General features: G+C 40.9%; 1 protein-coding gene across 1 annotated transcript in view; it reads left to right on the forward strand.

Moving 5' to 3' along the window:
- Positions 1-12,890, forward strand: part of ltk (leukocyte receptor tyrosine kinase) — a 37,911-nt gene extending 25,021 nt beyond the window's left edge. Inside the window, 10 exon segments of the mRNA XM_034675442.1 lie at positions 3,113-3,299; positions 3,387-3,477; positions 4,012-4,076; positions 6,472-6,601; positions 6,921-7,018; positions 7,692-7,784; positions 8,014-8,115; positions 9,417-9,551; positions 10,914-11,004; positions 11,091-12,890. Coding sequence (XP_034531333.1) covers positions 3,113-3,299; positions 3,387-3,477; positions 4,012-4,076; positions 6,472-6,601; positions 6,921-7,018; positions 7,692-7,784; positions 8,014-8,115; positions 9,417-9,551; positions 10,914-11,004; positions 11,091-12,137 — 2,039 coding nt within the window. The 3' untranslated portion in view covers positions 12,138-12,890.
- The last annotated feature ends 1,134 nt before the right edge of the window (positions 12,891-14,024 follow it).

A 14,024-nucleotide genomic window follows, 5' to 3' on the forward strand; every position in this document is an offset into this window, starting at 1 on the left:
GATGAGTAAAATTTGATAGCAGTAAATGTCAAGCGTTATGACTCATCTGAATAAAATGAACACTCATGATTTTACAGTATAGACGTGAAGATTTGAACGTTGAGGGAAAATAGAGCTGTGATAAAAGATTTGCCCTCCAGCCACTCTGAGAGGCGCAGAGTGATGGAGAATGTGAAGTCTGAATCAACACCCGGGCATTGACTCTTAATGTAAGAGTACCAAGACATGGCCAAAAAACCTGGCACACAAAGTCCTATGATGTGGGGTATTAGGCAGAGGCCAGGCGTCTGTTTTGGAATGAAGATATAATCACTTTGGTTTTTTTTTTTAGACAATCTGACAGCCGGACATGCTGCAACATGCTTTACTGATGATTCTCAAACATGTGCTTTAAAATGAGAACAATTAGGGAATTAACATTTTTGTAGTTTTAATTTGACTATTCATTGGCAATGAAGGATTGGAGATACAAACAACCAGGATCTAATATTTGGCATTAACTATTACTATTAATAATGACGCATTTGTGTTTTACATGGTGTCAAAAGCTGCTATGCAAGTTGTACTTTTTAATATTGACTAATGTACTAAATCTCTACTCATGCTGCAGAAACAACTTAATACAGTCTGTTCACAGTCGTTACAATAACATACTACACATTCACTTTGCTATAGTATAGGACAGTGAGGGATTATTTGCTATTAACACTTTTTTTTTTGCACCTTTGTCACCTTTTTGACGACCGTCTGCTGCAGAAAACTAGGAAGGGAATCGTGACAGTTCAGTCGACACTGCTAATCCTCCATCATGGGCCGTTGGAGGTGTTGAAATATAGCAGACACACTCCCTCTCATGTCCTCTCCATAACCTCGCTGAAAGTGCGGAATTAAAAATGAAGCTCAACAGTTGAAAACTTGCTCGCTCTCTCTTTCCCACAGTGAGCTTAAGCGAGTCTGTGCTTTTTGTAAAGGCTTCTGAGAAAGAACGGCGCCACACTGACTTCATCAAAAGCAGCAATCATATTTCCAGCTCTTTGCACTCAGATGCCATTTCATAAGAAACGCGGGCATTTAAAAAAAGCAGCTTTGGTTTTTGGAAGAAGGAATATGTACAAAGACCATTAAGGAGCAATAACTAACATATCCCACTGGAAGCGAGCGAGGACATGTCAGTTTTCCTGCCAATCATAAAAATACCTAATGACCTGAGAGGACAGAGCGCTTGTAGGGAGTTTTATTGAGAAAGTACCGTTACGTTTGTGTTTTGCACAGGAAATTAAAGTGAATCAGCAGATCAGAAAGATATGCAATTCACATTCTTCCTCCCAGAGGACAATTCCCTTTTCTAAGCGGACACTTCTAAAGCTTCAATGGTGGTGCTTTGGCTTCAAAGACTTCAGTGTCATCAGCTTGTTGTTTGCTTTGTGTATTACGTGTGAGATTAATATTGCAACTTTAAATGAGTTGATGTGAGTGTGAATCACTTGATGGAAGGAAACTTTTGCAGAACACCGTGAACAGAATGATGAGGGGTTGAGAAAAATGTGATCAAAATGAGATTATGAGGGAGTACTGTGAGTTCAGGAGTTGAGGAATGTGGAAAAGTAGGCAAACAGTTGATATCTTATAGATTTAAGCGGTGGGAAATGCATTAATGTGGAGAGGTTAGTCAGGTCATCAGATAAATGGTGTTGTGAAAGTGTGACATACATGTGTTTGTATTTGAAGCTATGATGATAAAAGTTTGAGTCTGGTTTGGTGTGGCTCAACATAAACATACATGCACTCTGTGTAATCAGAGAATAATCAGACAGATATAAACTGCAGATGAGAGGGTTGTTGTGCTGATTATAAACAGAGATGAACAAACAGCTGTGGTCTAAACTGCATGACACTGTACTCCTGTAAATACCAAACAAAATCTATTTTATGAAAACTCTCTGACTTTTTCACTAACTGCATTGTGTGGAAATGTGTGAATATGAAACTGAATAAACCAAATACTAAACAAAAACACAACACTCATGTGCATACATAGATGTTGCTTTCCACTGAAAACACCCACACACTTCAGGTTAAAGTGTCTCTTCACCTGAGATCTCCCCCATGCAGGGAGGTAGTCTGTTCCCCTGGGCGCACCATCTCCTCCTCCCCATCCTCCTACTCCCCTTCCTCCTAATTCTCCTCCTCAACCCACTCCTCACCCCAACCTTCCCCCTCTGAGTCACTAGCACCTGCACCGGGCGATGGCTCGACGGCACCTCTTACCTGCACGCAACACCCCCCTCCCTGGCAGACTACCAACCTGCATCGGGGACATGGGCTGCCTCCATGGCGGGTGAGTCCAAACTCACTGGAAACAGACAGACTAGGAGCAGTAACCAAGGAGAGGACATCCCACATGGAGTTTGTGTGTAAACATAAAGCTTGTGCTTAAAAGGATTTGTCATCTTAAAGGAGAACTCCACCAATATCCAACATCGAAGTGTTTACTGCGCTTTGGAGGTTCTACTGCATTATTTAATAAGCAAAAAGCCTTTGTGGCACAAGTGGGAGTTGTGCAAAGCTTTATCAATTACCTCGACTGATGTCACTTGAGTCAGCCTCCAAGTTTTGACCAAAATGTTATTTTCGATTTGGAGAAGTGAGCTTCGTTACTGTGCCAAATCTCTGCTTTGGTTTAGCAACTCTAGCGATTATCAGCATAACATCTCTGGATCCTTGGCAGGACTTTCAGAGGTCAGGTTGCATTGAGGTTAAAGTAGAAGTCAAAGTTTAACGTAGAAGAAGGTTTCCACTGAATTCACCGATGTTTCAGAGGTGGAATACTAAATCATTGGAGATCTCATTTAAAGACAAAATTGGCCAACTTTTTGCAAGCAGTCAGATTTTTTTTGCAACATTTTTCTGCTGTTAAGAAAGATGTCGATTTGACTGAGCTATGGCGTGACCCCTCCTTGTGTAACTGCTCCTAAAGTTTGCAGATAGGTCAGGAGGTTGCTTCTTCCACTTACATGCAAGTGTGGGGTCCAGTTAGGATTATAAGTGTTAAAAACACTCTTTAAGACTTTGAAGTTTAACAAACTTGTCTTTATCCCGTCTTTGTCTTTAGTGTGGTACCGCAGGAAGAACGACCTGCATGCAGTGAGGGGACGTCTGCAGAGTCCAGAGTACAAGCTGAGTAAGATTCGCTCCTCCACCATCATGACGGACTACAACCCAAACTACTGCTTTGCAGGGAAAGCTGCGTCACTCAATGAACTGAAGGAAGTACCGCGCAAGAACATCACACTTCTCAGGTACTGCACGCTAGGATTCATTTTCAGAAAGTCAGTCTGAGGTTCTGATGGTGGTGTCACTTCAGCTCTTTTGTATTTCTGTTTCAGAGCTCTCGGCCATGGTGCGTTTGGGGAGGTGTATGAAGGACAAGTTTTGGGAATGAGTGCTGACAACAGTCCAATGCAGGTGGCGATAAAGGTCAGATCCCACTCTGTGTGGCACTTGAAAACATGCTGCACCTAAATGTTTGATGATAGCACCTCATCAGGAGTTATGTTAATCACGTGTAATCAACTCAGCAACAGCTCACTTACCTCTGAGATCTAAAGGTTGGAAGAGGGTTAAGGAATTCAAAAGACAGGCTTCTGTAGCACGTTTATCTAAAGAAGGGTTATTTGAATGACTTCATGATAAATATATATAATGGAGTGGTTTGTTTTGTAACTGAAAAATTACTTACTGCAAAATCATCATTACTGCACAGATTGATAGATGGCTGTAAGCGAGAGAAATGGGAAGACGGTCAGGCTATGCCCTGAGATAACTGGCTCAGAAACCACTCACAGCTAAAAAGAAAAAAGCTGAGTGAGCTCCACATGGGTTCGCCTGCTTCTCAATGGTCTGCTGATTAGGTCTAATGATGTCTTTCCTTTTTACAAGGACACACACACACACACACACACACACACACACACCCCTCAAACAGCCTCTCTGTCTCTTTCTACTCCGCAGACTCTTCCAGAAATCTGCTCTGAACAGGATGAAATGGATTTCCTGATGGAGGCTCTGATTATGAGGTGCACCGATCTACAGCTGTTGGCTTGCTGTGCACATCACACTTTGATTCCCCAAATGCATTCTTCTTAACTGCTCACCTGGCATGTCAACCTTACTTAAGAATTCTTGCTTCAGCAGCCAACGACCAGCTTTGCTTTATGCTTTAAATATGTTCCTGTTAGAGGAGATAACTGCTGGATCTGCTCTCGTTGAAATCCAAACGCTATAATTGTAGCACACATACCCTCCTCTATCATTTTCTTGTTGCTTGTCATCTAATTATATCAGAAGGAAATTTGTAATGGACAATTAAGCATGAATAGATGTGCTTTGATCAGAGTGAAATAACTACATGCTAGATAAATTTTGACCTGAATAATGTTAAGTCTCCCTTACAAACATCTGTTTTACTTTTTTCCAATGTTTTTATCAAGTTAGCATTTGATTAGGATCAAGGAAGGGAGCTTTCTGTGCATGTGTACAACTTCAACCCAGAGAAACATTAGAACTGAGCTCACACTCAGGTCACATACGTATTAAAGTCACTGGAAATATTAAGCCAGGACAGAAAGCAGCATGGCGTCCTTTTTATGTTGACTTTTAAGAACCCTTTTAGACTTTAAATTGGTCCAAAGGTATCAGCTGCAATAACTGTTACCCTAAACTAAGATAAGACTGAACCTGTCTCCTGAAAAATGTCACTGATTCCATATTTTCAAAACATTTGAATCAAAACACATTAACAGATTGAGGAGGATGTTTCAAACTAAGCATGCACAAACAAATAACTCAAACCTTAATCTGCACTGACAATAATGTCCCTTTGCTCTTCCTTATGTACGGGATAGTGTAAAGTGAACAGGTGGTTATGTGAAATGGATGCCTGACAGGGTGAGACAAGACACCGACATGAAGCAGAGGGCTCTTGTCTCGCATAATCACCTGCTCACTAATTATCCCACTTATTACTAGCTTACCACATGAAGATAAACACAGGTTAACTCTAAACTTTTATTTAAAGATTGTTTTATTCTTTTAAAATTATTTATTTATGCAGCTAAAAAATAGTCCTTCAGGTTCTAGGGTTGTAGACAGTCGTGCATCTATGGCAACTATTTTCTTAACAGCCAACTTGCCGGTTAAATTAACATCAAACGTATCATTTTCAAGTTCAAGTCTTTACAGCTGTACTGTTATAAATCACATTTAACATATCATTTTGATAATTCTAGTTAACATTTTTGCCACATTGTTAACCGGAACAGGTGAAATCATAAACATTATAAAAAAAAAAATTTATTAATGATAATTTATTTGTAGAGCACTTTTCAAAAAGCAAGTGCTTTAAATGGGCAGCAAAATAAAACAGGCAGTTCATAAAATCACACAAGTCAAGAAATAAAACATATTTTAAAAGACATAAAATTCCCCTGAAATGACTCTAAAGGGATACAATTCTTTTAAAATATATTTCTGAAGATGGTGAAAATAAAATAAAACTAAATTAGATTAAATTCATATAAAATCTGGGAAGGCTCTACAATAAAAGAATGTTTTCAGAGGAGATTTAAAAGAGCTCAGCAGACCTGATCTCCTCGGGCAGATGGTTCCAGAGCGTCAGACCCCTTACTGCGAACGCCCTGTCCCCTTTTGTTTTCAGTTTTGTATTTTGAATTCACAGTAAACCTCTGCCCGAGGATCTCACTGCCCGCGTGGGCTACTAAGGTACTAAAAGGTCTGCTATATAGCTCAGAGTAAGTCCATGTAGCGCTTTAAAAGTTATTAGTAAAATCTTAAAATGAATTCTAAAATATACAGGGAGCCAGTGCAGGGAAGCTAAAACCGGAGAGATGTGGTCCAATTATTTGGTTCTGGTTAAAACTCTGGCAGCTGAGTTCTGTACAGTGTGGAGACGTTCAAGGGATTTTTTGTGCAGGCAGCTAAAAAGACTGTTACAATAGTATAAATTTGCCACACTCAGATTGATTTGATGTGACATGTGGGATCTACCTGTTCCTTACGATGCTCTGTTGCTATTCAGCGTTATTAATTCTTCATATATGTTTTTGACCAATCAGAATCAAGCATTCTGCACAGCTTGGTGATTAGTTAAAGAGCAGTGTAATAATCATATTTTGAGTAAAATCTAAATCAATGAGATTAAGGATGCATTTGTGACATTTACAGGGATTCTTACTGAGATACGTCAAGATTTCTTAACTCGTTCCATTGCATGTTACTTTTTGTAATTGTTGCTGCAATCAATGTGACATACTCGCTTTTAGTCATGTTTACCAAGTTGTTCTCGGTATGCATACATTGCCACAGCAAACAAACCCATGATATTTTTGATACATGATTAGCACTATCATGTTCAGGCCTGCTGACCCAAATGTTGTTATTTTGTCTGTGCAGTAAGTTCAGCCATGATAACATAGTCCGCTGCATCGGTGTCAGTTTGAATATCCTGCCACGTTTCATCCTGCTGGAGCTGATGACCGGAGGAGACATGAAGAGCTTCCTGAGACAGAACAGGCCACGAGCTGTAAGTCTGCTCTACGTGTGTGTGTGTGTGTGTGTGTGTGTGTGTGTGTGTGTGTGTGTGTGTGTGTGTGTGTGTGTGTGTGTGTGTGTGTGTGTGTGTGTGTGTGTGTGTGTGTGTGTGTGTGTGTGTGTGTGTGTGTGTGTGTCTGGGTCTGTGTGGGTGTGTGGGTCTGTGTGTGTGTCTGTGTGTCTGTGTCTGTGTCTGTGTCTGTGTCTGTGTCTGTGTCTGTGTCTGTGTCTGTGTCTGTGTGTGTGTCTGTGTGTCTGTCTAAGGAGAGTGTGTTTGTGTGGTTATCTAAATTGAGCTGTGCTGTCTCCAGGGTCAGACCTCTTGTCTCACCATGCGGGACCTGCTGCAGATGGCCAGAGACATCGCCTTTGGGTGTCGCTACCTGGAGGAGAACCACTTTATACACAGGTTTCAGATCCACACACAGTTACTCTCACTGAGAGCTCTAAATACAGAGGGAGCAATACATGCTGTACTCTTTTTTGTGTTTACTCATTAGAGCTACATGGAAAAAGTGGCTGCTGTAACATTTAAGAGCAGTGGTAGGAAGGATGTTTTGATCTATAAAAATGCCCTTTCATTCAACAAACACTCTTGAAAGGCAATAATCTGAGAGGCTTCTTTTTTAATCATAAACTGATCAACATATTCTTGCTAAGTATGGGTGGAAAATGCAGGGTGTGACCCAAATTGATTTGATATACAGCATGTAACCCATGATAACATCATAAGACAGCGATTCTAGATAATTGATCAATTGCAAGACAATCATACAATGAAACATCACGATATCTATTTAACTGAAGAATACAAAATCTTGTGCCGAATGTTTGGTACCAAACATGATAACTATCGCACAAGACGGGACGAGGAAATACTGTCGTTTTGACATTTCATTTACTGTAAATTCGATTTAAATTACCAGTCCCATAATCATGTCAACCTTGTTATTAAATGATTTATTTGATTAATATTGGGGAAAACATTGAGTTCTGGGCCTAATCTGTTATTACCATTAAGAGTTAAGAGACTTAAGTGAAATCATGAAGCTACATTTCATAACAGATCTTGTGTTTTTCAGAGACATCGCTGCTAGAAATTGCCTGCTTACTTGCCCTGGACCAGACAGAGTTGCCAAAATAGGAGACTTTGGCATGGCACGAGATATTTACAGGTCTGTATGCTGAATCGTCATCACACCAGCAGTCAACATAGCAAAGTACACAAGATAACTCATGCTGATATTTCCGTTGCAGGAGCATAAGTAAATGTGTTTAATAGAGAGCAATTTATGAAGCTACTCTATTGTCCCTAACAGAGTTAGCAGCCTTGCGCTGTGTTCTTTTTCTTCTAAAGTAGTGATAGATGGAAGCTGTGAAAACAGATTTATTTTCCTCCCCCAGAGCAAGCTATTACAGGAAAGGTGGTCGTGCAATGCTGCCGGTCAAATGGATGCCACCAGAGGCCTTCATGGAGGGAATCTTCACCTGCAAGACTGATACATGGTATGAATACTAAACACACAATATGTACCGCACGTGATGGCCCAGAAGGAATTTATCTACAAGGAAGATCTGCATTTAATTGATTGGTGGACACTCATTCCTTTGCATTTTAATGAATACCATTTGGCTTACACTACATCTTTCACATCCATAGTAACAACATGCATATGTAAATGTTAACAACATACAGCTCACACCACATGGTGGAGTGAAAATTTGATTTTTCACACATAATGATGCCAAAGCGCTGAGTCCTCCTCTTAAGTGGTAAAAAGTATCCCAACAACTCGTCCCAGCTAATTCCAAAGTGATCATTACAACACAAGCTTAAAGGAACTTTTACAAAACAAGGCATTTTTATTCCTAAACACAACCAGACAGACCTACAGAGGACTCATCATCTAAAGAGTGGAATATAAAGCGAGCATCTGTGAGGACAAAACAGCATCTGTGTTCAAGACACAGCTCCAACTGAGCAAACAACACCCTGTTCTGTGAGCTTTGGTATGGTTTAATACAACGGGCAAATTGGGGAATAAGTGTCTAAACCACTTCTCCAATGACCAGAGAGAAAGATATTCAGCATGGACCAATACCATTGAATCTTTATCTTTGCAGAACAGAGGAAGTGTTTGTTTTGGATAAAGTCTGAAAAAGTCTTAAGTTTATAGTCACAAATCAAACAATGTGTAGACTGTGGATTTATACAGCAGTCCATAAAGACTCACAGTCAAACATGGGGCTGGGATTATGGGCAGGATCAGTTGCAATTCACCACATAAGTATAATTAAACTCAGAAGAGGCAAATTCTTGCTTGAGGTTGTTTTGGAAGAGGAATGTTTTCCAGAGAACAATTTCTAAAAAAGAGTGCTGACTTCTGTGGTTTACTACTCAATTACTAGAACCGAGACCACCATGTGGGGAACTGTACGTTTAGGGAGGTCAACAGAGTAATAAAGTAATAATCTACTCTGGCTGTCCTCTCAGGTGCACACTGCTTTTTAAAATACAGTAATTGAGACCAAGCTGCAAAAACAGTGTAGAGAAGAGAACACGTTACTCTAAAGACAGCTTGGGAGGTTCGTAGTTTGTTGCAAAGCAGCTAAAAGCTTTCTCTAATTCAGTCCTGGCTTCCTTCCAACGTGTGATTACATCTCTATCTGGCTGAAGTATTCTTTGGAGAAATATATAGTATTGACTCTGCTATCATCAGTCTGATGAGGATGAAAACAGGGAAGGTTCAATATGTGATTCACATTATGGAGTGAACTCAGCTGTTGAGCTCTCTCCCCCCCTGCAGGTCGTTCGGAGTGCTGCTATGGGAGATCTTCTCCCTGGGTTACATGCCGTATCCCTGCAAAACCAACCAAGAGGTGCTGGAGTTTGTTACCAGTGGAGGCAGGATGGATCCTCCTAAGAGCTGTCCTGGGCCTGTGTGAGTACTGACAGAGTCCAGTAAAGAGATGTGGATATGTTAAGTTCACGGTTTCTGGGTTATCAGTAAGTCGCCTCAAACTTGAAGCCCCTTTGAGGAGTTCTTGGTTGATGGTTAGAATCAGAATCAGAAATACTTTATTTATCCCGGGGAGGGAAATTCAGTAATTACAGAGCTCTTATAAACAGTATGTAAGGAAGTTAGATAATAATAGAAGAAGGAATAAAATAAGATATAAATACAAATAAAATAAGATCAAATAAAGATAAGATCTAAATACAAATAAAATAATATAATCATAAAGTATATACAGAATAGTTAGAGTTAGCTATGTATAAAAAGGCTGGGAATGAAATAAGATATATACATGGATGTTAAAGTGGCAGGGATATTGCACAGTGTGTTGCATGGTTATTGTACAGTTATTGCACAGAGTACAGGATATTGTTCAGTGATCAAGATGGGCTGAAATCAATACTGGTGTAATTTATGAACAGCAACAGAAAATGTGACCATCAGTAAGGTTAATTATCTATCTATTAAAAGCATGCTGAAGAAACAGACGTCTTTTACATTCTCAACCACAAGTAATAACCATGAGTGATACACATGACTGATGAGGGAAAGCATAGTGAGATTTTTTTGTCGGGGAACACTTCCTACTCACAAGATCAGCAAAGAGACTTAATGTCTTATTTAAATGATCAAAAACGTGGAAAGCACATGTCACAAAGTGAATTGGGGCCTGTCCAACTATGTTTTGCTATGAAGCAGCGCACATTCTAGCCTCTAAAGGGTTGGATTAAGTCCCTTGATTATTCCAAGATGTGTTTGGATGAGTCAAACCAACCAGAGTGTCTTCTCTCATTACTAGTTACAGCAGATTTAACCTCTATTACTTAAGCAGACCTGGCACAAGCACTTCTCTTCTCTGTGCGTGATGTGAAGTTGATTATGTTCACCGAAACAATCCCTCTGCACAGCGGAAATGAAAACAACTTCCCAAAGAAACAGAGACATGTGAACATCAAAGCACGAGGCACAGCAGCATGACTTCATTTATTATTAAAAACACAGGACAAGTCGTCAGTATAAGACTAGATTTATTGATAACTAATGTCCCGTGTGCTTGACTTCAAAGAAAGGTAAGCTGTAAATCATTAAGTGTTTTTGCTGCTGGATCACATGGATGTAATCTGTACTGCTAGTGTAATGGTTGCTGTGCTGTCTTCATTAATAAAGGTATGATGGGCGGTGGCACTGACTGATAGATATGTTTGAGAATTGTACAGAGATGAGGAAAAAAAACACTTTCATCTCTATGAAAAAAATGACTGACATGTTGAATTTGTGTCTGTGCAGCTATCGAATCATGACTCAGTGTTGGCAGCATTGTCCCGAGCACCGACCAAACTTTTCTTCCATCCTGGAGAGAATAAATTACTGCTCTCAGGTATGATTCCCATTCATCTGTAGATCTATGATATTCTGTGTGTTTCTGTTTTCTTAATATTGTTTTTTATGTTCTTCCTAATTCAGGACCCAGACGTGATCAACACACCCCTGCCTGTGGAATACACCCCCAATTCAGAGGATGATGGTGGTTTAATAATCCGTCCCTCTGACCACACCTCCTCCAGCCTCACCCCACTCCTGGTGTCCCATCCTGTTACCCAGGATTCCTCCCAGCTTGGTCTTTCCTCTCTTGGCTTGGGTTCCAGCCCTCTGCCCCCACAGCCCACAAAGCCCCGTCTGCTTCTCCAGAGAACCCAACCTGTCCAACAGGAAGTGACGTCATGTCGTGAGACTCTGGAGCCGTCCTGGGCCGAGTCTGTCCCTGCTCCTGGCTTGTCAACAGCAGGCATGTGCGCAGGAGGCCACTGGTTCCACCCTGAGCCTCCTCATCACCGACCCTGCTCCAGGAACAGCTCCTCTTCGGGGAGCCAGAGGCTGAAGAACAAGACGAAGAACCTGTGGAACCCCACATATGGCTCCTGGGTTTTAGAAAACTTCAGAGGGAAGAAAACACTCTCTCACACTCAGTCCATGCCGCTCTCAAGCTCGCCTACCAGTACCTCCAGCACTCAGGCACCTCAGACCTGCAGCCTGGCTTCAGAGAACCACGACGCTGGATGTGACAGCCCCCCCAGCCTCTGCCCTCCTTCGACTCCATCCCCATCTTGCCAGGCTCAAGCTGCCATGAGCTTGTCCACCCATAAAGCCCCAGTAGGTGGTAGCAGTAAGGCTGGTATGGACCTGGCTAAACTGCAGAGTTTCCCTTGTGGCAACGTCAACTACGCCTATGATGAGCAAAGCTACGAGGCAGAAAGTCTGCCCCTGGTTAACCCCAAAGCTTCAGAAACCATCACCAACACCAGCTCGGCCCCCAGTGTCTCCTCAGGAACCAGTCTGGGACTGACGTTCGGCCTCCACACCTCCTCTTCCTGTATGCCAAAACTGCTGCTGAAACGCCACGCCAGCTACGGACATGAGGACGTGAGGAGACACACCAAAGCTGAGAAACCCACCCGGGATCGAGACTCAGGCTTTTCTCTGTCTGAAGACCTCAGTGTAACTCCCTTCTGAATAACAAACGACTGTAACAGGGACTCTAAATGATAATAGAATTAAATCTCAGATGGAGCCCCTTTCTTCAGAACCCATGACATGAGTTTTGGATTTCTGGAACAACAAGTACAAACACAATGTTCCCTCACCAAGGTCTGAGAGCCACAACATCAAATCATTAGAGCTCCTGGAATGCTGGAAACACTCACATGTCACAAACGCTCCTCTGCACTGTGATACAACGCTGGACTCAGAGCACCGTTCAGGGCTTCTGGTACACTGGTAGCTGAACAGTGAAGCTGAAACGCAGGGCATCATGAGGCCGTGCACTCTCTCATTGACCACAATGTTGGCACCTGCTGACATGAATAACTGATGTATAGTTTGACTCCCTTTTTTTCTACCTTTTAGGTTAGATTTGTTGTTTTCATGAATGCTTTGGCAGTATGTTTTTTTTTTTGTTGCATCTTGATAATGATTTGGTTTAGTTTGTAGTGTACAGTTTGACCGGAACAAGCAGGAAAACATTGAGCCATTGGGAAGATAATCTAAAAGCATGTTTTTTCAGGTCAACGTTTCTGCAAAGTTTCTGTGAACATTAATTATTTTATTCATTTTTAAGTTACCAATGGTACAGCCAGGTAAGCTTCCATAACTCTAATCTCCTTTCAACCTAGATAATGTGAAACACATACACTTAAATATACTGAAACAAAAGGTATTTACGAAAGCTAGGCTATAACACATGCACAAAATAAAATCTCAAAAATACACAACCTACTTTATTTCCTTATCTTTGAGTACCAGTTTCCTCTTTTTGACATCTTGGACACAAAGTCTTTATCAGCATAGTGAGAACGCAGAACCTGATTTTTTTCATTTCTTTAGGTCACTCTGAGCTCTGCCAGGTTGATGCTGCTGGTCTTGGTCCATGTTTAAAGAGTTGTAGCTGGTTTCCTGGAAATATCACACCAGGGGCGATTCTAGGATCGGATGTTTAGAGGTGCTGAGCCAGGCAAGATAAATTTCACTGTTTTGTACATTTTAATGCAATTTCATTCTCACATTTGTGAAAGAAAAGTATCACACTCTTTGTGAAAGTCTGCGACTAAACCATCAAATCTGATGAAGGTCATTTAAATGCTGAGCCACAGCAAAAGAGAAATGGATTGGAATCATAAAAGAAACATATTTCTGGGGAAAGACAACTCATTTTGATACAGCTGCTCCTCAACATATACATAAACAGTACGTATGTTTAGGGAGTAAACCAGCCCCCTATAGTCATTACATTTCATTTCAACCAAGTACTGTATGGTTTTGAAACTTTTCTATCTTGTTAAAAAGGACATACAGTAATAAAAAAAAATCTCTCAAATTTTAAGGGTGCTGGGATTCAATTTAGAGGGGCTTCAGCACCCCCAAAAAATTGTCTAGAAACACCTATGCATCACACTGGAGGTGGCTTCTTAAAATGTTGTCTTCAAACAACATGTTCCTAAATGTTGTCCTGGTGGATTAAGGTTTTGTCTACTTTGTGGTAATAGCTTACTCTTTTAAATTACTGTCTGTGTGTTCTGTGAGTAATCAGGGATCACACTTCACTTCATTGAGCTTTTCATATTCTTTATAAGATCCTTAATCTCTTTCCTGATGTCTCAATATTTGCTCGTCTGATGGGAGGCCTCATGAACATATAAGCTTGTAGAGTTTGCTGATGACCATGCAGCTGTGAAAGTATTTGCTATTTTTGTACTTACCTTCATACACTGGACTAACCCATTGTATTTGTAGCTGTTTCATTTGTATGCAATTATGTTATTGATGGATTTGTATTTGTAGTTGATCACTGCCGTTTGATACCTCTACACTGCAGCTGCTCATGCAGTACTGGTAGTTCCTATG

This window comes from Notolabrus celidotus, chromosome 22 (genome assembly GCF_009762535.1).
Source record: "Notolabrus celidotus isolate fNotCel1 chromosome 22, fNotCel1.pri, whole genome shotgun sequence".
Classification (NCBI taxonomy): Eukaryota; Metazoa; Chordata; class Actinopteri; order Labriformes; family Labridae; genus Notolabrus; species Notolabrus celidotus.